Below are 26,196 nucleotides of genomic sequence, written 5' to 3'. Positions count from 1 at the left end.
CAGAATATTAAAGTACTTTGCTGCACATGTTAGCCCTGTATTTAGCCATATTTCTAATTTTTCGTTTAGGAATGGTCAGTTTCCTGAATGATTAAAGTACTCAGTAGGAAAGTGGCTTTATAAAAAGGAAGAAAGGGATAATGTAGACAATTTTCGACCTATTTCTATGCCATCAATGTTTGCTAAAGTCATTGAAAATGCTCTGTATGTAAGGATAATTGATAATTTTATATCACACATTTTGATATCAAATGTACAGTTCGGCTTTAGAAGTCATTTAACAACTCAAAATGCTATATTCTCTTTTCTCTGTGAGGTACTTGATGTGTTAAACAAAAGGTTTCAAGTACTAGGCATATTTTTGATTTAACCAAGGTGTTTGACTGTGTTGGTCACAAAATGTTGCTGCAGAAATTGGACCATTATGGAATGTGGGTAATAGCTCACAATTGCTTCACTTCTTACTTTAGCAACAGACAGCAGAAGGTCATTATTCACAGTGATGAGAATAGTGGTGATGTGGAGTCTGAGTGGGGTACGGTCAAATGGGAGGTGCCACAGGGATCAGTGTTGGGGCCACTCCTATTCCTTATTTATATAAATGTAATGCCCTCTAGTATTTCAGGTAACTCTAAAATATTTCTGTTTGCTGATGACACTAGCTTGGTAGTAAAGGATGTTATGTGCAACATTGGCTCAGTTTCAAATAGTGCAGTTCATGACATAAGTTCATGGCTTGTAGAAAATAAACTAATTCTAAATCACAGTACGACGCAGCTTTTGTAGTTTCTAGCACACAATTCAAAAAAACCTGACGTTTTAATTTCACAGAATGGGCGTATGATTAATGAAACTGGACAGTTCAAATTTCTAGATGTTCAGATAGATAGTAAACTGTCATGGAAAGCCCACATTCAGGATTTTGTCCAAAGACTTAATGATGCCATTTTTACTGTTCGAATGGTATCTGAAGTAAGTGATCGTTCAACATGAAAGTTAGTCTACTTTGCTTATTTTCATTCACTTATGACATAAGTCTTATGTCATATGGTATTATATTTTGGGGTAACTCTTATCATTCTCAAAAGATATCTGTGCTTCAGAAATGCACAGTTTGGGCAATAAATTCGCAAACGTCTTGTTGACCCCTGTTCACTAGTCTGGGTATTGACATTGGCCACTCAGTATATTTATTTTTTACTGTCATTTCTTATTAACAATATCAGCTTATCCCCAAGAGTTAGCAGCTTTCACTCAGTTAACACTAGACAGAAATCCAATCTGCATTTGGACTGCACTTCCTTAACCCTTGTGCAGAAAGGTGTGCAGTACACTGCTGCAACCATTTTCAATGAGCTACCACAGGAGTTCAAAAATCTTAGCAGTCATCTATGCACTTTGAAATTGAAACTGCAGAGAGTCCTCATGTGTTACTCCTTCTATTCTGTCGAGGAGTTCCTTGAAAAATTAAGCTCATTCCTATGTTATATTGTTGATTGTGCTTACTCAAACTTATGGCTTGTCTTTTTTTGAGTTCATATACATTTTATTTTATCTGTTATTACTTGTATGTTGTAATTTCATGTTCTGACATGTTGCATGACCTTGGAGAGTTGCTTCTCAATTTGGTCCTACGGAACTTGATGTGTAAATAAAAAGAAAAAAAGAGCTGTGTATTTCATAGTCTTGTCATGCAAAGATAGTACATTGTGATTGTAAATTTTTGAAATGGATTCATTTGTGGGTTTGTAGCTATTTATTGTATTTACAGCATCTTTATTTCAAAGTCAGCCAATCAGGCGTATTTCTTTTCCTTTCTTATGTCTTCTCAGAAACTGGTACATAATTGTATATTTAGCATCATTTAATTCTGGTACATCCACCTTTGGCGAGTCCTTTTCTACCCATCTTTTTGTAATGTGTGTTGGCTTTTTCATGTTTGCCATGTGTGTGAGAGAGACAAGCCTATTACAATCGTGGAACTTCCCTCTTCTGTTTAACTATAGCCTATGAAATGTAAATTCTTTTCATTAGTGCAGATGATAGAAATACACAAAGAATATAACAGAACCACTTGTCTGTCATACTGTCAGAAAATAATTTTTGGAGCAAACTTTGTTGCTTCAGTTAGTTATCAATAAGCTGCCAATTTAATTGTCTGTTTGGCTACATAGGAACCTTACATGTTGTATGTTCTGAATTTCCAGCACATTTATCTCATTTCATGACTTACAGTGTCATTCACTATTATAAAATAGTATTAACAAATTTGACATTTTTGTGGCTTGTGTTGTGTAGTAGTAATACTTGATCTGTACAGCTATTTTATTGGCAACCATTGCTGCCTGATTATTTACCATCATTGGAAAGCCATTAATGAAAAATCAAGATAAGAATAGGTTGAGGGTAAAACACTGAAAGAGTCTATACTATCTGATTTCCCATGCTGTATTAATTTTGTAAGTCTAACCTGGAAGAGGTCCAAAAGTTCAAGAAGATTCTCAGAGGATACTGTTAACAAAGTATTTTATTCCTGTAAATGATTATAGCATCCTCTGTGAAGTATCTTATATGGAAACCAAATTGGGAAGGAATCAGAAAGGAATTGCAACATGTCAATAAATCTGATCATAAATAGTCTTCCAAAATATTTTGAAAAGTAAGTGGTAGGAGATAGGCAGGTTTAAAGTTGAAAGATACAAACTTATGTCTGCTTTTACAGGCTGATATCAAAACAGCATAATTTCATCTGTAGGAAATAAAACTAATTATTTTCTATAATTGTATTGCCAGTTAAAGATTTGCAATATGTATGACCATTTCTACTAATTTTAAGAAAATACAATTAGTTTGAGACACTACTCTTTCATCTAAAGTGAGAAAATTTGTACAATTATGTTGCTACTCTTTTTCAAATTATCTTCTTCTTCCCCATTATGAGGCAAATCATCCTGCAGCTGAGCACCGATTTCATGAAGTACTGTAAGCAAATTGTTGACACAATCACTTTGGATGTTCTAAGTTCAATCATGGAATAATCTAGATTCTCATCTCCAGATATGTACATAATTCCCAAATCAACAATCAGATTGTCGCATAGATTAAAGTTGTATCCATTACACTCATGTCTGATGGCTGATCCGATTTATTCTTCAATGCCTAAAAGAAAAAAAGTAACTCTCATCCCTAGGTTCTCACTGACCTTAACACACATCTCCAGATATTTACATAATTTCCAAATCAACAATCAGATTGTCACGTAGATTAAAGTTGTATTCATTACACTCATTTATGATGGCTGATCCAATTTATTCTTCAAAAAAAAAAAAAAAAAAAAAAAAAAACCCCTCTCATCCCTACGATCTGTTATCTTGTGGATGAATCTTGGTAAACATGGCAAATGTATTCTTAGTTGAGGCACATTGGATTATATAATCAATACTCATTTGGTTCATACAGTTTACACAATGTGGATATAATGAACTCGAAGAATACTGAGGAATTGATGCATACTGTAACAGGCAAAACTAAAAAAGGCCTGATGTTTGAAGTGAAGATGATAAAATTTTTCTGTGTGTTCTATTTATATTCAAAATAAACTCTTCCATATTTCATATTTTTATTGTAAGTGTTGGATCTGTTGTAACTTAAGGTTCTTTTTTTGTGCCCTTTTTCCCCAGGGACCTTTTACCTGTCTTAGTAATGCTCGTTATGGTATTGGTTGGGGAGCCCTGGGTGCAGCAGAGTTTTGCTTAGCAGAAGCACGTCGATATACACTAGAGCGTCACCAGTTTGGACAGCCTTTAGCAGCCACCCAGCTCATTCAGAAGAAATTAGCAGATATGCTTACAGAAATATCAATAGGTCTTCAAGCATGTCTTCATGTGGGTCGCCTGAAGGATAAGAATTTGTAAGTGTACTAATTTTTGAGGAATAAGAATTTGTAATATTGCTGATTTTAATCACAAAGAGAAAACAACATATTCAATCAAATCAAAACTTAATTTGAAATATGTTGAAAAAAACTTAGATAATCCAAACTTGTTCATTACTGAATATAAATTTTTTAAATAAGGGTAAAATATAAGGTATATTAAAGAAAAATAACATTTTTCATCCTAGAATTCTGTCCTGTGGTATTAACTGCCTCTATAAAGACACATTGACTTGTAACTACTTTTACGTCATAATTTTCAAAGTTACACAAGAAATGCTATGTAATTCATTTGGGAATGAAGATGTTCACTTTCAACTCGGAAATTCCTGGTAACAAAACTCACTTAGGCTTAGTGTGATGCAGAAAGCAGTGGGTTAATCAGTCCCAAAAATAATTCACCCCTTATCCAAGTATGTGAAAAATCTAATATACAATATAATTAACTTCAAACGCAAACTGAAATCATGTCTGCTTGACATCTCCATCTCCATAGGAAAAGGATGGAATATTAGAGCTTAACATTGTCAATGATGAGGTCATTTGAAATAGGTTGGAGAGGAAATCAGCTGTGCCCTTTTAAAAGTACCTTTCCAAGGTACTTTCCCAGCATTTGCCTTAAACTGTTTAAACAAATCAAGGAAAACCTAAATCAGGATGTCAAGGTGGGGATTTGAACCGAATGAGTTGAGTGTCTTACACTGTGCCATTTTGCTTGTATACAATTGAAAAATTTCTGAATGTACAAGACTGTAAATTGTATGTGACATTGCACATATAGTTAAGTATAAATCAATGTATGTTGAAAAATGGAGATTAAAGATAGCTTAATATTAATTAAAGGACGATCATATAAATGGCTAGCATGTTACTATATTTTTCACTGAGTAAGTCCTTTGTAAACTAAATGACTCATTTGATTAGAGTACTGTGAAATCATGTACTTAGTTACAGTATATTCTGAGGTTCATTATTACACTGCAAAGTTCCCAAGGAAGAGTACTAATTACAGGAACTGGACACAAATTTGATGGAGGAGAGTTCAGATCCTCTCAAAGTTATTTATGTTTTCCCTTACTTCCATAAATTGATGTAGACATCTACATCTACATACATGCTCCACAAGCCACTTTATGGTGCTTGGCAGAGGTTACCTTACACAGCAGCGAGTCATTCTCTTCCTGGTTCCACTCGCAAATGAAGTGAGGGGGAAAAGACTGTCTAATTGCTTGTGTATGAACCCAAATTTACCTTATGTTTACTTCATATTCCTTACACAAGATGTACATTGGGTGCCGTAAAATTCTTCAGCAGACAATTGCAAATGCTGGTTTTCTAAACTTTCTCAATAGTGTTTCACTAAAAATATGTCGTCTTTCCTCCAGGGACTCCTATTCAAGTTCTCAGAGGATTTCCATAATACTCATATAATGATTGAACCTATCAATAACAAATCTAACAACGTGCCTCTGAATTGCTTCGATGTACTCTAATCCTACCTGGTAGAGTCTCAAAGACTCTAGTGGTATTCAAGAAGTATTCTGCATGTGGTCTCCTTTAGAGATGAGCCATACTAAAAAGACTTCTTGCAATAAAACAAATTTGACCACTTGCCTTCCCTGCAACTGATGTCATGTGCTTGTTACATTTGATATTGCTTTGCAACTTTACACCTAGATATTTAATTGATGTAACTGCGTATTTGGTTCACATGGGGTACCACAGCCATACTTGCACGTCATGTGCTGGCTTTCAGATAGGCTGTATGCACTGTTTAATAACAGGGTAACTGCACAACACATCAACACCTACAATGCTTGAAAATGGCCTGCAAGGCCAAAATTGGGCAATCATGCAAGATATAATATAGGATGATTATAATTAAAATTAAACTTTCAAACCACTGTAGAAGTAACACCACTAGTCAGAATAACGTCAAATTGTAACGGAATGTTATTGGAGAAGGGGGAAAACATATGGCAGACGGAAAATAAATAGTTACAAAATGTAGCAATAGATGGCACTGTAAGCATTATAATTTAATAGTGGTCGACTACAAATGACAAATGAATCATACAACAATGCCTAAGGTGTACGTTTGACGTTAAACAAACTTAACTACTCAGTTTGCATGCGTGTACAGGTGTGATACTGTTAGTTATGTAAGCCCATCCACCACGGCAAGTTCATATCACATTGGATGGGAAAAATTGGTTTTTAATTGTCTTGAGGCCAAATATCACATAAAAAGCATCACTTACATCAGTTTTTAATTGTCCTGAGACCAAAAACCGTACAAAAAGCATCAGTCAAAATCAGATCACATTATTAATTTCTGTGTGACTGGTCCAAAAAATGTTCAGTATGCTGTCCACCATTTTCTGCAACAAGTTGAAATTGAGGAACAGAATGTTACACAACTGATGGAAGTGTTTCCAGAGTCACGTTCAGAATGTGTTGTACAGTGCGTGCCTTCAATGCAGAGAAGTTTGCAGTCGGAACACTGAACTCATCATCTTTCAGGCTGCCGGACAGCCAGAAGTCATACGGTTATGATCAGGTGATCAGGATGGCCAGGCTGTAAGAAAATGGCGGCTGATAATTCTAGCAATTCTGAAATGGCATTTCAGCAGCTGCTTAACTGGATTTGCAATGTTCAGAGGTGTGCCATCTTGCATAAAAATGATCCCATCCACACATCCAGGCTTTTGGAGAGCTAGAATAACTAGATTGCGCAAGAGACACTCATAGCACTTACCAGAAGCACCTGTCTCTTCGAAAAAATATGGCCCTATGATAAATGATGCCGTAAACCCACACCACTCAGTGACCTTTTCAGGATGAAGTGGAACTGGTTGATTTGCGTGTGGATTTTCTCTTGCCCACATTCGAAAACTCTGTGTATTGACATACCCTGTCAGATGGAAGTGGGCTTCATCTTTCCACAAAATCTTCCCTGGCCAATCATTGTCCACTTCCATGCAAGCAAAGGTCTCTCTTGCTGGCAGGTCAACAGGAAGCAACTCATGCACATGGGTAATTTTGAATGTGTCGCAAAGAAGAGTGTTTTGTAGGATTTTACGCACAATGCTCATGGGTATGTCCAATGTTCAGGCAATTCTCCATGCACTACACGTTTGCACACCACCACTTGTCTCCTCCTGCACTGCTGTGGCCACTGCTTCCACTGACGTCGAATCAATTTGTTTCCTCTGTCTATCAGGTTGCTCACCAAAAGAACACATCTTTTCGTATTTATGAATAATTTTCTCCAGACCCACGGCAGTCATTCGACCAACACCTTTTTTAAAACCCTACAGTGTCCAGTACTTCCACAGAATGATGTGTGCACAGTCATCGTTCTTGTAATACAGCTTTACCAGCAGAGCGTGATTCTGCATTGAGACAGTCATTGCGAACATCGCAGATGCGAAAGGAGGAAAAGCCGTGTACCTGGAGCGTTTATACCAACTTCAATGTGTCGTGCGCATGACAGGTGTTTTCATTTACCTATTCTGTCACATGCAGCACCATCTGTTGATCAATTTTCATACTATATTTTTCATCTGCCATACGTTTTTTCCCCTTCTCCAACAATTTTCCATTGCAATTTGATGACATTCTGACTAGTGGTGTTATTTCTACAGTGTTTTGAAAGTTTAACTGTAATTATAATCACCCTGTAAAATGAATACTCGTGAAAATCATCTGAGGTTGAAAACTTCAAAATGTCCTTTAATGTGATTGTTGATAAAAAAACATGACTTTCGTGTGTCATGTGACACATTTGCAGATGAATAACATGCCCAGAACTTCTAAAATGGATCCTAATAGTGTGCTTGTCATACTTACTGATAAGAGTAAGAATTTTCCAGTGTTGTATCATGAAACACTTAAAGTTTAATTATTTATCAACAAGAATAATGTGTGGTAGCTTACCCATTATCACCTTGTAGACATTTGTTTAAGGAGTTGGGCGTCCTCACTTCTGCTTCACAGTATATTTATTACCTCATGAAGTTTGTTGTAAATAATCCATTACAGTTCATTACAGTACATTATGATGTACATAATTACAATACCACAAAGAAAAATGACATCCATTACTCCCCATAAAGGTTGTCTTTAGCAAAAGAAAGGGTGGTGTAATGCTGCAACAAAAATTGTTGATCACTTAATGAGACATATAAAATGTCTGGCAGCCAGCAAAGCAGAATTTGAGGACAAACTGAGAAAGTTTCTCCTTGACACCTCCTTCTATTCTATAGAAGAATTTATGTAATTCTAATGTGTTAAAGGTGATGGGTAAGAATTACCAAATCAGATCCGCATATTTTTAAAAAAAAAAAAAAAAAAAAAAAACCCTTATAAATTTTGATGCCATAACAATATTCACAAAATAATTTGTGATGGAATGTAAAATGACTCATTCCTACAAGATATTGATTTATATACAACAAACTCAATTTAAATTGTGCAATTTTTACTATTAAAATAAAATTGTTTTAAACATGAGATAAGTTAGTACATTTCACACAGTGACTGTCTCGGAGTATTTCAACAAATTTAAACGGATGACGGGTGGGTATTGGGAAAAACTGAAGACCAAGCTTAAGAAAATTCCTCACACACCGATTGCCTATAATATTAATATTATGAACATCCTTCTGTCAAGATTGAGCTCACCTAGTAACCCAGGGGGGATGTCATAATACCAGAGGTATTATGGAGTAATGAGGAATATAACCTAATAGCATCTAGCCAAACGTTTTGGCATTATGACAGCAGTGACATGTCATTGCTCAGGCTGTGTGAAACAGTGTGCGTAGATAGCCACCCTGATCTGTAACTACTCAACTGTTGACCACAACACACAGAAATTGGCCAGAAATGGATCCAAGTAACATACATATGGTGTCCTATATGTGCTCAATATGATTAAGGTCAGGTGACCTGGAGGACCAGAAAACTTTCTCATTTCATGCAGTGTTCCAATTTGGGAGCAACTAGATAAGGGAATGTCTTTCTAAAGGTACAAGTCACCTGGAGAGGGAGGTGAGAGATTTAGTGTGCACCTGATTGGGCTGAAGGTGGTTGTACCATTCACCAGTGAGGAACAATGTTAGTCATACCAGGAACCACATTTCATTCCACGTACATGTCCACCATATGGTTATACCACTGCTACTGGCCTGAATGGTGTTCTTTTGGAAAAACAGCTCACCTGGTTTTTGGTGTAATTGTACCCCGCCATAAGAGTGTACCAGTGTGTTCTGCAGCTCGTCAGTTCAGGTAACTTTCTTTACTGTCAGTGTCCAGTGATGATATGAATATCCATGCTCTTTGATGTTCAATAAGCATGTGAGAATGGTGACTTCTACACATTATAGTGAGAGGATGATTGTGGGTGCTGACCAATCATCATTGTTGTTCATGGAGGTATGTTCCATCTATGCAACTAAATGAAAGGCAGTGTGTTTATCTCCATATGCCTTTTGCTTCTTTTGTCTGTGAAGCATCTTCAGTGGCATGTTATACATATTTCTTTTTTATACATATAATAAATGTGTGTTCGCCCTGATGGCTGAGAAGTCGGCGTGGCGGTCTGTCATGTCAGGGGGCCCGGTTTCAATTCCTGGCTGGGTTGGAGATTTTCTCCGCCCAGGGACTGGGTGTTTTGTTGTCCTCATTATCATTTCATCATCATCTGTGGAAGGCAAAAGGAAACCACCACTGGAATCACTTCCCTAGACGCTCATGGGGTGGACCTCTCTGATGAGGCTTCCTCCATGACAAGACCTGCCATAAGGCAGAACACAATGTTTTAGTTTTTATAAATGTGTTATTTAGTAGTTGCAGAATGTTAGTATGTAACATTTTGTCATGTTTTTCTCTTGTTTTATAGATTAGAAGCAACGTTTGTATCACAAATTTTGTGATGTTAAATTATCATTTGGTGTTATGATTTCCAGTGTTGTTAGTCCATATGTGGTTCTGGAGATGTATTCATTCAGTCCCCATACTCCAGCTGGCCGATTTCTGGTGTTTGTTCACCCACATTTATCATTTTTCATTTATTGTGTGTGTGTGTGTGTGTGTGTGTGTGTGTGTGTGTTGTGTTATATGTAAATTTGTTGTTCATTGTGAGAGTGTGTGTTTTGTGAATATTGTGTGTGTGTGTGTGTGTGTGTGTGTGTGTGTGTGTGTGTGTGTGTTGTGTGTGTGTGTGTGTGTGTGTGTGTGTGTGTGTGTGTAGAGAGAGAGAGAGAGAGAGAGAGAGAGAGAGAGAGAGAGAGAGCGAGAGAGAGAGAGAGAGATCCGTCAATTATTTACTCTTGTCATGTTTCAGATTTCTGTTTGTTATTGTTTTAGTGGCTAACATGATCAGAGAGTTATTGCTTGTGTTGATTTGGTCATTAATTACTTTCCTTTTCATTGCAAGGGCTCTTTGCATGTGGAAGTTTTCTTCTAATATGAGGAGTTTTGTTGTGATCGTTCACTCTAATAATTTTATGTGAGAAGAGTGAACAGTCACAACAAAAAACTCCTGACATTACAAGAAAACTTTCACATACAAAGAGCCCATGCAATGAAAAAGAAAGTAATTAATGACCTAATTAATGTAATCAATAACTCTCTGATCATGTTAGCCACTAAAACAATAATAAACAGAAATCGGAAACATTAACCAGAGTAAATAATTGATGACTCTTTCTCCCCCCCCTCCCCATCTCTCTCTCTCTCTCTCTTTCTCTCTCACTCACACACACACACACACACACACACACACACACACACACACACACACACACACACACACACACACTTATTCACTTAAGGAAAAAGAAGACTGCTCTCACAAATAATGTAACATTTACACATAACAAAATACACACACACAAAACAGATGAAAAATATGAAACCACACATAAAAGACAAAAGATAAACCACATGGTGATAGTTGGCAATACCACATACTGTAAACAAGCACATATTGATCACAAAATGAAAAGTGCAAGTAATGTGTTGTAATAAATGTGGGTGAAAAAACTGCCAGAAATCGGCGAGCTGGAGCATGGGGACCGAACGAACACAGCTACAGGACCACACATATGGACTAACAATACTGAAAATCGGAAGTAACATCAAATGATAATTGAACCTCACAAGATCTGTGTAATAAAAGTTGTTTGTAATCTAAAAAACAAGAGAAAAACATGGCGAAATGTAACATAGTAACATATTGTAACTATTACATAATACATTTATTTTATGTATAAAAAGAAAAATGTATTACAGGCCACTGAAGTTGCTTCATGAATAAAAGAAGTGAAACGTATATGGCATAAACAATCTAACTTTCATTGACTTACAGTTTTGAAACGTACCTCCATGAAATTTGAAGCAACTAAGGAATGACAGAGGAAAAAATGACATTGTTGTTGTTCTGCATTGAACTGGCTGTGGCCCACCACTTAAATCTTACAACCTGCACTAACTAATGGAGCTAGTGGCAATCTCTTTCATCACTGTGTTATTTCTCATGACTTATGACATTGGTGGTAGTTATTTTCCCTATAAGCAAGTCCTCAGGAACACCCTTGAAAGAGTGGCATATGAAAAGCCCATCAATTGCATAGCCTCAAATGGAGTGTCTCACGTGCCATATACACATGATCTGATCTTGATGAAATATGCTAATATTGCATATCTTTAACATCCTGCTCTCAACTGTTATGCCAATGACCAGTAATAAATTTGATGACTGCCAGTCATGTGGCATGCCGAAGTGTTCACTTTGAAAACAGGACCACTCTCTTTCCTACACAGCAACTATCTCAAATTAATGTACTCATGGCATGACAGGTGCCAAGAGTGCAATTAAGTCATTCAGTGTACTCTGTATTCTGAGATTACAGAAAACTGCTGATTAACTTCAACAGAGGTCACATTTTGATAATTTAGAAGCTAGAAATGATTACTGCAAAAGCAGCATAGGTTATTGGATGTTCATACTCTGATATCACTAATATTTATCAAAAGCAAACTAATTATATTGTAACCTATTAGAGATTAGAGTTTGAAATATGAATTTTCTAGTAGCAGAGTGGCAACTCAGATGAAGGTTCGGAAAAGGTGACATGGAGCTTGTTGGGACCTGTGGTTGTTATAGAAGGCGTTATGAAAGCTGTGGAATATGCCAGTATTTTTATTAGTCACATATGCTCCTTCATAGTTTATGGTCTCCCTACCAGGTGTGGCGTTCCCAGGAAAACACAATCCATACCAACAGGTCAAAATCACGCTACAGTGGTTTGAGGGATATTTGATGTCCTGATTGCACATAATCCCAGTTGAATTGGTCTGGGGTGTCATTAACCATGCATTGGGGACATGGAGACTCCATGTTCTGATAATGTGCAGCTGTCTTGTATGTCAAGATGAGGCAGCTATCTATTAGGTGACTAGGTGTAGTATGAAACTGGATGTTGTGATGCAAGAGTGGTCTCCTAATTGTATGCTTGAGTTTCACCAACAAAAGTTGTCTTACATGAAAAGCCATTTGTTATTGCATGTTTCATAATAATATAATAAAAATAGCTGTTCTCAAGATTTTACACAAATTCCTCACTTTCTCACTTACATATTAAACCATCTTCATTTTCTCCATATAAGTAAAGTTTCATTTTGTACATATTCTTTTAAGGTGTACTCCAGAAATGATATCAATACTGAAACGTAATTCCTGTGGAAAAGCTTTGGACATTGCACGCACTGCCCGTGACATGTTGGGTGGGAATGGCATTTCTGATGAATATCATATTATTAGACATGTTCTGAATCTGGAATCACTCAATACATATGAAGGTAAGGTCATATACTTTTCTGTCTTTTTCCTCTTTGTTTCCTGAATGCAAATAATGGACAACTGCACTTGATCAATCTGTTATAGGTACTCACGATATCCATGCTCTCATCCTTGGGAGAGCTATATCTGGAATACAAGCATTTAGCTAAAAACTGGACTAAATATTGTGTTGCTACTGAATATTTATGCATTGCTGTATTTTCTGAGGTATGTGTGACAATACTTATTCACTGTGATTCTAAAATATGTAAATAATACTGTACATATTTATTTATTTATTGCTGTATTCTGAATGAGAATATCCAGTGTGTTTTACTCAAAGTTTACCTGGAATAGAAAAAGTAAATCAGTCACCAATCCAAAGATTGCACTTTACCACCAAGCCACACTTACCTGCAATATGAAGTGTAAATGTTATGTCAACACTGTAAGTTCTAGTTTTCTGTCCATAAAATTTATTAATAATAACTGACACTGAACTGATGTTTGACTGTGTGTGGAAAATATAATGAGGAAAACAGGACATACAATTTCCTAACTCTGGCTATGATTCCTATACAATGAATAATGTTTGTAGAAGTATGAAGCCACAATTGTTTTTTTATTGTTTATCCACAGATAAATCATATGTCTAACATCAGTTTGATACAAAGAGAAAACACAAGTAAAAGTTTACTGACAAGAATTAGGAAATAGATCTGCTGTTCACTTACCCCATGGGTGATGCATCTGTTCATTTAAAAGATTATAAGATCACACTAACTTTTATTACTGACTTTCAAGTACTATGTAAGAACATGTTATTTCTCATAAATACTGAACATTTACTGGAAACACTGACTTCTGTTTCTGAAATGTTCAATATACTGTCTTCTTTCATAAACAGCACTGCACCCTGCTGCTGATTTTTATAGACTTACTAGCTGACAAACCCAGCATTGCGTGGATATTAATTTTGCCAATTTTCTATTAGAAATGAAACCTTGTATGTATTTGAGTAGTATACTTGGTGTGAGATGTGCAGTTTTGTGAACATCACTATGGCAATGCCTCTCCATATCTCTGTAGGCAGCTATAGTTTTCGTCTAATGCTGTTTGTGCTTCACAGTTCAAACATGCCAAAAGCACAAGCAGGTGTAAGGGATTACCTTAAGTTGACTTGACTAGGAGTGTTTTAGTACTTAAGAATAAGTTTATTTAAATGTCATGCATGATGCAAATGTTTCTTCTGATCTGTATATCATACAATGATATAATTTTATAGTTACATTCAGCAGCTTTTGTGGATAGTGTCTGCAAAATGTGTTGTGAATAGAGTTAGTAGCAAAGGAGTAAAAAATATAAATGTCATGCACAATGTAGCAGTTTTTCATGCATCTCAGTGTTAATGAAGTCATATGTCCTGAACTGTGGTGGGTAGGTGGTTCTTACCCCTCAGCAATTGTTGCTTGACAGTAATGGATATGTATATCATGTTTGGTTGAAATTGGTCCACTGGTTTAGGAGAAGATGTGGAACATACAAAACACACACACACACACACACACACACACACACACACACACCAGCAGCAGTAGCAGCAGATAGTTTTGAAAGCTAGGTTATTTTTGTATAATTTTATATGTTTTGGCCGTACTAACAGTTTTGCCCCCAGAAAATAGGCACTGGGAAGAAATTCTGTCTCATAATTTATTGTTTTATCAGGTGAAGTTTTCTTTTGATGCAACAACAACTTTCTCTGACAAAACTACTGCTAGATGCATGTAAACTAACCTGCTTGTAAAGGTGTGATTACATCTGTGTAACTTTATGTGTGCACTATAGTTCAATTCTTTTATCTTGGCGGCTCGCGCATGCCCGCCCAGATGCGGGAGATTGCTGAATTGCCAGTTGCACACGACGCACGCACCAAGAGAAGCAGTGCCATAGTATAGAATAGTTCGCAAGCTTACATTTAGGGGGGAGCGCGCAGTTCATGAAGTAAAGCTACCACGGCCGCATTAACCCTTTCGCTGCTACAAAGACGTGCTCCCTGCATTCCGCGCTGTGCGCATTCGTCACTGCACTGCTCGCCTGTGCAGACACATGGTGTTCTGACTGCTTTGACACACTTATCATTCGATTTCACAAAAACTATTTGGCCCAAAACTTAGATTTTTACACATCTTCTTGACTGATACCTTCCCCCCATAAATGAATTAATTTTGTTTTGATGTTCAACGCAGTTATTATGCAGCATTAAATATAGTAAACCATTGCACGAAATTTTTGAAGAGTTTGCAGAGGTAAAAGTCCATAGGGTATACTTTCCGTATGGTCGATTTTAGTTGCCACAACGTTGAGAATGAAATGTGGACAAGATACCTAAATTTCATGTAAAATTTACTGTATAACAATATCTCATTTAATTTAAGTACCACATAGGTGTCATATGTAATATTGAGAAATATTCCATCTTTCGTGACTGTAACAAAAGTTTTATTTACACTGGGCACGTTTGGTTTTATTTAAAAGTACTTCAAGCGATCAAAAGGAAGTAGACAAAATACATTATACAAAACTGTGGACTTACAAAAACATTAGGACTCCATCTATCAGTGAAGTGTTCTGAGCAATGTCAAATATAATTTTTGTGTGTGGCACACACAAACAGCATTTATTTGCTAAAACACTGATCAGCCGACACAAACGTTGAATATTGTGTTACCGCAGCACAAAACTATGAAAGGTGACTTGGCAATGCAGGAGACAAAATACTGTCCTCTGAAGATGCTTCAAAAGAGAGAAATGCGTCTGGTCTAAATAAGTCGCTTATTACAGTTGCAGAAGAGGAATATATTTCAGTACCATTGGTAAAACTGCAACTGTGGAACAAAAACAAGAAAGAGAACATGAGTACCATTGTGTGTGTGCCATACCTTTCGTTGATTGAAGTGCTTTAAAATAAAGCCAAACTTGCCCAGTGTAAATAAAACTTTTGTTACAGTCGCGAAAGATGGAATATTTCTCAATATTACATATGACACCTATGTGGTACTTAAATTAAATGAGATATTGTTATACAGTAAATTTTATATGAAATATAGGTATTTTGTCCACATTTCAATCTCAACATTGTGGCAACTAAAATCGACCATCCAGAAAGTATACTCTATGGACTTTTACCTCTGCAAACTCTTCAAAATTTCATGCAATGGTTTACTACATTTAATGCTGCACAATAACTGTGTTGAACATCGAAACAAAATTAAGTCATTTATGGGGGGAAGATATCAGTCAAGAAGATGTGTAAAAATCTAATTTTTGGGCCAAATAGTTTTTGTGAAATCGAATGATAAGTGTGTCAAAGCAGTGGGAACACCATGTGTCTACACAGGCTAGCAGTCCAGTGATGACAAAATCATGCACAGCGTGGAATGTGGGGAGCACGTGTCTGCAGGAGCGAAAGGGTTAATGAAGAGACAAAGCACTAGAAATTTCAAAAAATTGCATTCAAACGAATAAAATTCATGAAGTAAGACACTGCGATATTGTTTTTAAATAAAGAAAATATTAAGCACCGCACAAGGTTTCAACTCATAACCTTTTGCTTAGTAGCCCAACACCTTAACCATTACAACCTTCTGCTTAGTAGCCCAACACCTTAACCATTACGCTAACGTAGCTCATCTTACAATGTAACTACATCAGGAGTCTAACACGTCATGCAAAATACTGACAAACACTGTTGGTATGACTATGAATTACTGACGCTTCGTCGAATTAAAATAGGAAATAAACACTTACCGCTGTTCTTTATTGCGAAAAAGCGGTTAGTGAGATTGATACAAACACCTTTCCTTGCTATCGCCTGAATTAGGAGTCTTATTACTTGTTAGGTTTAATTAATTAATAGAATATGAAGCAATTGGTTGTTGTTGTTGTGGTCTTCAGTCCTGAGACTGGTTTGATGCAGCTCTCCATGCTACTCTATCCTGTGCAAGCTTTTTCATCTCCCAGTACCTACTGCAACCTACATCCTTCTGAATCTGCTTAGTGTATTCATCTCTTGGTCTCCCTCTACGATTTTTACCCTCCACACTGCCCTCCAATACTAAATTGGTGATCCCTTGATGCCTCAGAACATGTCCTACCAACCGATCCCTTCTTCTGGTCAAGTTGTGCCACAAACTTCTCTTCTCCCCAATCCTATTCAATACCTCCTCATTAGTTATGTGATCTACCCATCTAATCTTCAGCATTCTTCTGTAGCACCACATTTCGAAAGCTCCTATTCTCTTCTTGTCCAAACTATTTATTGTCCATGTTTCACTTCCATACATGGCTACACTCCATACGAATACTTTCAGAAACGACTTCCTGACACTTAAATCAATACTGGATGTTAACAAATTTCTCTTCTTCAGAAACGCTTTCCTTGCCATTGCCAGCCTACATTTTATATCCTCTCTACTTCGACCATCATCAGTTATTTTGCTCCCCAAATAGCAAAACTCCTTTACTACTTTAAGTGCCTCATTTCCTAATCTAATTCCCTCAGCATCACCTGACTTAATTAGACTACATTCCATTATCCTTGTTTTGCTTTTGTTGATGTTCATCTTATATCCTCCTTTCAAGACACTGTCCATTCCATTCAAATGCTCTTCCACGTCCTTTGCTGTCTCTGACAGAATTACAATGTCATCGGCGAACCTCAAAGTTTTTATACAGATTGAACAACATCGGGGAGAGGCTACAACCCTGTCTCACTCCCTTCCCAACCACTGCTTCCCTTTCATGTCCCTCGACTCTTATAACTGTCATCTGGTTTCTGTACAAATTGTAAATAGCCTTTCGCTCCCTGTATTTTACCCCTGCCACCTTTAGAATTTGAAAGAGAGTATTCCAGTCAACATTGTCAAAAGCTTTCTCTAAGTCTACAAATGCTAGAAACGTAGGTTTGCCTTTCCTTAATCTTTCTTCTAAGATAAGTCGTAAGGTCAGTATTGCCTCACGTGTTCCAGTGTTTCTACGGAATCCAAACTGATCTTCCCCGAGGTTGGCTTCTACTAGTTTTTCCATTCGTCTGTAAAGAATTCGTGTTAGTACTTTGCAGCTGTGACTTATTAAGCTGATAGTTCGGTAATTTTCACATCTGTCAACACCTGCTTTCTTTGGGATTGGAATTATTATATTCTTCTTGAAGTCTGAGGGTATTTCGCCTGTTTCATACATCTTGCTCACCAGATGGTAGAGTTTTGTCAGGACTGGCTCTCCCACGGCCGTCAGTAGTTCCAATGGAATATTGTCTACTCCGGGGGCCTTGTTTCGACTCAGGTCTTTCAGTGCTCTGTCAAACTCTTCACGCAGTATCATATCTCCCATTTCATCTTCATCTACATCCTCTTCCATTTCCATAATATTGTCCTCAAGTACATCGCCCTTGTATAGACCCTCTATATACTCCTTCCACCTTTCTGCTTTCCCTTCTTTGCTTAGAACTGGGTTTCCATCTGAGCTCTTGATATTCATACAAGTCGTTCTCTTATCTCCAAAGGTCTCTTTAATTTTCCTGTAGGCGGTATCTATCTTACCCCTAGTGAGATAGGCCTCTACATCCTTACATTTGTCCTCTAGCCATCCCTGCTTAGCCATTTTGCACTTCCTGTCGATCTCATTTTTGAGACGTTTGTATTCCTTTTTGCCTGTTTCACTTACTGCATTTTTATATTTTCTCCTTTCATCAATTAAATTCAATATTTCTTCTGTTACCCAAGGGTTTCTACTAGCCCTCGTCTTTTTACCTACTTGATCCTCTGCTGCCTTCACTACTTCATCCCTCAAAGCTACCCATTCTTCTTCTACTGTATTTATTTCCCCCATTCCTGTCAATTGCTCCCTTATGCTCTCCCTGAATCTCTGTACAACCTCTGGGTCTTTTAGTTTATCCAGGTCCCATCTCCTTAAATTCCCACCTTTTTGCAGTTTCTTCAGTTTTAATCTACAGGTCATAACCAATAGATTGTGGTCAGAGTCCACATCTGCCCCTGGAAATGTCTTACAATTTAAAACCTGGTTCCTAAATCTCTGTCTTACCATTATGTAATCTATCTGATACCTTTTAGTATCTCCAGGGTTCTTCCATGTATACAGCCTTCTTTCATGATTCTTAAACCAAGTGTTAGTTATGATTATGTTGTGCTCTGTGCAAAATTCTACCAGGCGGCTTCCTCTTTCATTTCTGTCCCCCAATCCATATTCACCTACTATGTTTCCTTCTCTCCCTTTTCCTACACTCGAATTCCAGTCACCCATGACTATTAAATTTTCGTCTCCCTTCACAATCTGAATAATTTATTTTATTTCATCATACATTTCTTCAATTTCTTCGTCATCTGCAGAGCTAGTTGGCATATAAACTTGTACTACTGTAGTAGGTGTGGGCTTCGTATCTATCTTGGCCACAATAATGCGTTCACAATGCTGTTTGTAGTAGCTTACCCGCATTCCTATTTTCCTATTCATTATTAAACCTACTCCTGCATTACCCCTATTTGATTTTGTGTTTATAACCCTGTAGTCACCTGACCAGAAGTCTTGTTCCTCCTGCCACCGAACTTCACTAATTCCCACTATATCTAACTTCAACCTATCCATTTCCCTTTTTAAATTTTCTAACCTACCTGCCCGATTAAGGGATCTGACATTCCACGCTCCGATCCGTAGAACGCCAGTTTTCTTTCTCCTGATAACGACATCCTCTTGAGTAGTCCCCGCCCAGAGATCCGAATGGGGGACTATTTTACCTCCGGAATATTTTACCCAAGAGGACGCCATCATCATGTAATCATACAGTAAAGCTGCATACCCTCGGGAAAAATTACGGCTGTAGTTTCCCCTTGCTTTCAGCCGTTCGCAGTACCAGCACAGCAAGGCCGTTTTGGTTATTGTTACAAGGCCAGATCAGTCAATCATCCAGACTGTTGCCCTTGCAACTACTGAAAAGGCTGCTGCCCCTCTTCAGGAACCACACGTTTGTCTGGCCTCTCAACAGATACCCCTCCGTTGTGGTTGCACCTACGGTACGGCTATCTGTATCGCTGAGGCACGCAAGCCTCCCCACCAACGGCAAGGTCCATGGTTCATGGGGGGCAATTGGTATAAAGAATGTTTTTTCCAAACTTTCTATAAAAGAAAGTCTGCTATCAAGACATTGATTTTGTTCTTTTACTTTATTTATGACTGAACGTTTCTAAAACTGAAAACACTCATCCGTGCTCTGCACTGCAGTCGAGATCTGGCAACGTCGTTCTCTGTTCATTGGCTGATTGTGTTTTGTGATGTCAGATGCACAGAACCAACCTAAACATGGCCGCCAACATAAATGACGCGCACTATAGGTGCATGTAGCCATTGAACGGAGAGGTGATGGGGTGAATGCAACTTCGCAGAGTCACACGGGCTTCTGATTTGTGCACACAGGCTGCCCCATGTAGGCACAGGAATCTCCGCACTCCAGACAGGGAGACAAATGCAGCAGTCATGTACGTCTATGTAATTTGAAGAATATTATCATGCATTTCTTGTTTGTGGCTGGTATATTCTGCAGATTATAAAGTCAGTGTGAAATGAAATGATTGTCTACAGTTTTTCACAACAAAAACAATCTAGAAACAATAAAGACACACCTGAACACAGTAAAGCCATTGTTTGTACTTCTGACAAGTACGTATTGATGAGGAGTGATTCTGGGACTCTTGATGTGCCAGCATTGACTCGTTTCCTTTACATGTCACTTCAGTTCATAGATAGTTTGCGTATAAAAATAGTAGTAGTAGTAGTAGTAGTAGTAGTAGTAGTAGTAGTAATAGTAATAATAATAATAATAATAATAATAATAAAGTCCACCTTACTAAGGTACCAATCTGGCAGTGTCGCTGCAAGTCCTCAGTGGTGCATGAATAATTTAGTCTCAGATCCTGAAATTGTATTAGTTGGTGTTCTCACAGTTCAGGGACGGATGTAACACCATTGATTTAATTTTGATACTCTTCCTTATTTATTCAGATTAAGTTGCACGCAACTGATGACCAGTTCTCACACTTTTTCGTAGTATCAGCAGTTTATAAAAATAATTTCATTAGTAATACTCATCTAATCAGTCCACTTTCTCCCCAGATAATAACACTAGTTGGCCAAGTTAGTTACCGAATATAATGGACTTTTGACAGTGGCAGGATAACTCATCGATAGCGCTCTAACAGGTTCAACAATCATGTCTCCTCTGACTGACTACACAAGGAAGTTCATACACGTTTATTTTCACAGCTGAGCACAGATCTTTTCACTGATGTGTTGACAAAATAATTGCTGATTGTGGGACTGATTAAGGTACAGTGCTCGTGGTGCAGGGTGCGGTGGCTAGAAGCCAGGATGCTGCAAATGGGTGGTGGAGCTGAGGTCGAGCCCAGATGGCAGAGGACGGCAGCTGCAAATGTAACAAGTTCTTTTATTGACACATCTGAACTGCTTGATGCATAGGGTCAGTGTCCAGCTGGCTGCCGAATTCTGCTTGGCTGTCTACCCGCACAACACTTGTTGCTGGTGCGGCACTACATCGTGCCAGTGACCTTGTTACATAAGCTGGTTGCATGGACCCTGCACCATCATTGTGCAAATTTTATGCTGCTATGGCTTCTGTGGCCCCAAGTACCATCTGCTGACATCACAGCAGGGGTGCCCACCACACTAGGCCCCCTGTCTGGCAGTGGCTGGTGTGCATGGGAAGAAACCTCCTGCCCCCTGGGCAGGAGTTGGCTGTGCTGCCGGGGATGTACATGAGTGGCCAGTGGTGTCATGCCTCCATAAGTCTGTGGAGAGATGTAGTGTGAAAAACTGCTGTCCTGCAGTGGCCTCGACTAATAACCTCTGTTGACGAGGCCATGTGGTGTCCTCATTTGGCACAGCTGCATCATCTCGGTTGGGCTGCGAGACTAAGAATAATTCTATTAAAAAAATGACTAGTGCTTGTGGCTGGCAGCAAGATGTGTATGCACCACTACCAGTAACAGATGGCATCTATATTCAAGTGTGTGCCAGTTTAAGGTTTTCAGCATTCCTGTGAGTCAAACAAACCTGTGACCATTCATACTACTTTTACTTGTTTACATTCAATATACATGTCAGTACTAATTGTTATGGGCCCCATACACTTGAAATGGAATGTGGAAGTGTTTTTAAGCAGTTTCCTGTGTAGATTGACTGCATTATCCTACTATGCTACCAATGAACAATGAACAATGCTTTTTTTTAGTCCTACTGCCCCAACAGTTATCATTCCAGTGGGAGACAGCACCTTAAACCTGTTGGTAAAAGTGATAAGTGTAGAACTTTGAAGTTCTTGCCAGTCCTGGCCTTCCTCTGGACCAACCATTGACTCACCACTCAAAGTCTAGTTGTCGACATCTTGTATTTCCTGGAGAAGGAACAGTACCTGTAGGAGAGGATAGTAGTTCACGCTCCTTTGACAGAAGTCTACCCAACCATCCATTCACACCGGCTTTAAAATGCTTGATAGCAGTCTGGACAATTTCCAATTACTTGCAAACACCAAGTAGTTCACCCAGTGCCTGAGAGCAGCATTCACAGTGGGGCTGCATGTGGGTGGTGCAATGTTTATCTGAACAACAAACAGTAATTTAATTGGCTAGATAAAACATCTACTCACCAAGCAGTGGCAGAACACACACATAAAAGAATGTTGTAATTAGGCAAGCTTTCAGAGTCAGTGGCTCCTTCTTCACGCAGAAGGTTTGAAGGGGAAGGAAGAGGGGTGAGTGAAAAGGGCTGGAGAGGTCTACGAAAAGGGGTAGACTTTGGGAAAGTCACCCAGAACCGCAGGTTGGGGGAGACTCACCACACGGGACGAGAAGGATAGACTGATTATTGAGGACTGCATTGGATGAGATTTGAAAACCTGAGAGCACACAGAGCATAGTTACTGTGAAGAGATGCTGAGGTGGAAGAAGTTAAGATAAATTAAGGCCAGGTGGGTGGTGAGAACCAAGGACATATTGTAGTGCTAGTTCCCACCTGCGGAGTTCTGAGAAATTAGTGTCTGAGGAAGAATCCAGATGGCATGTTTGGTGAAACAGACACCGAGGTCACGATAGTCATGTTGTAGAGCGTGCATGTTGCATGTATACACCCTCTGCCTTTGTCCATTCATCCTAATTGATAATTTGGTGGTCGTCAAGCTGATGTAAAAGGTCGAACAGTGTTTACATGACAGCTGGTACATGACGTGTTGTTTCACAGGTGGCTCTCCCTTTGATAGTATATGTTTGCCAGTTACAAGGCTGCTATAGTTGGTGGTAGGAGGGTGCATAGGGCAAGTCTTGCAGCAGGGATGGTCACAGGGGTAAGAGCCATTGGGTAGGGAGATGGGTGCAGAAGGAGCATAGTGTCTGACAAGAATATTTTGGAGATTGGGGGGGGGGAGGGAGGGGAGGGGCGGGGAGGGGAGGGGAGGGAGGGGAGGGGGGTGACGAAAAGCTGTTCTAGATGTGGTGGGAAAAATTTCAGACAGAATGCATCTCATTTCAGGGCATGATTTTAGGAAGTCATTGACCTGTCGAAGTAGCTGATTTATGCATTCCAGTCCAGGACAAAACTGAGTCACCAGTGTTGTGTTCTGAAGCTGTTTTTTTGGAGGGATCAGCAGTACCAGGATTGGATTTGATGGCCCGGGAAATCTGCTTTTGAACTAGGCTGGTGAAGTAATTACGTGCAGTGAAGGCTGAGGTGAGACTGGTGGTGTATTGCTGTAAAGAGTCTGCATCTGAACAAATACGTTTGCCTTGACATGTCAAATGTTCCCTCCCATACAGCTTTGGCATTTGAGACAAACGTATTTGTTCAGATGCAAACTCTTTAGAGCAATACACCAAGAATTTCACCTCAGCCTTCACTGCACTTAATTACCCCACCAGCCAAGTTCAAAAGCATATTTCCCGGGCCATCCCATCCAATCCTGGTATTGCTGATCACTGTAAAAACAGCTTTGAAGCACACCACTGGTGACTCAGTATTATCCTGGTCTTTAATGTGCAGTCAGCTACTTCAACAGGGCCATGACTTCCTAAAAACATACCATGAAATTAGATTCATTCTGTCTGAAATTGTACCCATCACATCTAGAACAGCTTTTTGTTGCCCTCCCAATCTCTGCAATATTCTTGTCGGGTCCTGTGCTCCGTCTGCACCCATCTCCCTACCCTATGGCTCCTAGCCCGGTGACCGTCCTCACTGCAAGACTTGCCATATGCACCCTCCTACCACCACCTATAGCAGCCCTGTAATTGGCAAAAGATATACTATCAAAGGGAGAGCCACCTGTGAAATGACATGTCTTGTACCAGCTGGTATGTAAACACCGTTTGGCCTTTTATATCTGCATGACAACCACCAGATTATCAATTAGGATGAATGGGCATAGGCAGAGGGTGTATATTGGGAGCATGCAATATCCTGTTGCAGAGCATGCTCTACATGATAACCATGACCTCGGAGTCTGTTTCACCACACATGCCATCTGTACTCTTTCCCCAGACACCAGTTTCTCAGAACTCTGCAAGTGGGAACTAGCACTACAACATGTCCTTGGTTCTCGCGAACCATCTGGCCTTAATATATGTTAACTTCTTCCATCCCAGCATTTCTTCACAGTAACTACTCTTCTTTTCACTCCACTTTAGTTTTCTACATCTTTCATTGTCTTACCTATCTATTTTTCACCACCCCCTCCCACCTCTGTTACATACAATGTACTTATCTTTTTGCTCTTATTAACTCGTGCATGATGTGTAAGCAGTAATCTCTGTCTTGCATATTAACCTGTGTTCCACCTTTAAGCTCTCAGGTTTTCAAATATCATCTGATGCAGTCCCCAACAATCAGTCTTTCCTTCTCATCTTGTGCGGTAAGTCTCCCCTGATCTGCGGTTCTGGGTGACTTTCCCAAAATCTACCCCTTTTCCTAGACCTCTCCAGTCCTTTTCCTTCACCCCTCTTTCTTCCCCTACAATCCTTCTGCTTGAAGAAGGAGCCACTGGTTCTAAAAGCTTGCTTAATTACAATTTTCTTTTATGTGTGTGTTCTGCCACCTCTTGGTGAGTAGATTTTTTTTATTTATCCAATTAAATTTAAATTATTTTTTCAAAAACTGATTGTTTTTGTTGAACAATAAACAAGTAACTTTAAACTAATCTTGGATTTTTTAGTTTCGTGATTTATTACCCTACAAGGCCTCCAAGTTCCTTTTTAAGATATGAAGTTTCAACACCCAAGAAAGTGGCTTTTGTTAAATATCAGTGAATTGTTGAAGATTACTTTGTCTCAAACTTCTGTTGAAATCATCTTCATTAACAGATTCACGTGGGGAAATGATTTTTCAAAAATATATTGCTGCTAAAGTTTGCAGAGTACACAACTATAGCTCAAAACCATTGATTTATTGTCAAATATGTTACACACAGCACTCAGAGCTTCCAAAAATTCTGAAAAATGTATCATTTATCACACGTGTACCAACTGAAATCAGGAGGCAGTGGTTGTCTAAATGATGGGTTCTGCTGCCAAAATGTAGTTTGCAATTGACATTGTAGTACAGATCTTTTGCAGCACTCACAGATGTTTCAAGATACACAATATATTATGATACACACAAGCCTTAATACAAACAATAAAATATTTCTAGAATTCTGCATCAGTTTTACCTGACACATGACGTGGTCTCACACCATGGAAAAACTGAAAGTTAGTTTACATATTTAAATAAACATGTGCAATGTTTGGGTCTTTTTACTTAGCTGAATTTGTCACATATTCTACACTAGCATGCCACAGATGAATACTGTAACATCAATTTATGTCGTTTATAAGAGTGAAAATTGTGGAATACCAACCATTTAGGGCAGCTAACAGCAGAATGATTAATGTTTGATGTTGTCTGCTCAGATAATCTGAAATCTGTTTCTTGTCACATTTATTAATGAGAAATATCTATCTGCCTTTCTTAACATATCTAATAACACTCATGCTGGTGATGCTATAACTGCTATATCAGCTTTGATTCTCTGCTTTATGTTAACTAAATTGAAATTTTATGACCAATTTGTAACTAGATTTAAGACATTTCCCCTTATAAGTCACTTCCCTTACTAATTGTTCAAGGTAAATTTTAGATAAGGATTCATAACAATATCACACAAATCCCTGTTGTTATTGCTTGCCATAATCATTATAGAGTTTTCCAGCCTATAGTTAGTAAGTTGAAATCTTCCCATACCGTAACGTAATAAGGTAACTCACAGTTTATGAATTTCCATTATTGTTCATACTGTTTTTGAACA

General features: G+C 38.4%; 1 protein-coding gene across 1 annotated transcript in view; it reads left to right on the top strand.

Annotated features, from left to right (window-relative positions):
* Nucleotides 1-26,196, top strand: part of LOC126469965 (glutaryl-CoA dehydrogenase, mitochondrial-like) — a 533,971-nt gene that overhangs the window by 14,581 nt on the left and 493,194 nt on the right. Inside the window, exons 2-4 of the mRNA XM_050097390.1 lie at nt 3,681-3,910; nt 12,642-12,802; nt 12,888-13,010. Coding sequence (XP_049953347.1) covers nt 3,681-3,910; nt 12,642-12,802; nt 12,888-12,952 — 456 coding nt within the window. The 3' untranslated portion in view covers nt 12,953-13,010. The remainder of the gene's footprint in view (nt 1-3,680; nt 3,911-12,641; nt 12,803-12,887; nt 13,011-26,196) is intronic.

This window comes from Schistocerca serialis, chromosome 3 (assembly GCF_023864345.2).
Source record: "Schistocerca serialis cubense isolate TAMUIC-IGC-003099 chromosome 3, iqSchSeri2.2, whole genome shotgun sequence".
NCBI classification, from domain to species: Eukaryota; Metazoa; Arthropoda; class Insecta; order Orthoptera; family Acrididae; genus Schistocerca; species Schistocerca serialis.
Note: the sequence above shows the minus strand (reverse complement) of the source record. Positions and strands in the feature narration are given on the sequence as shown.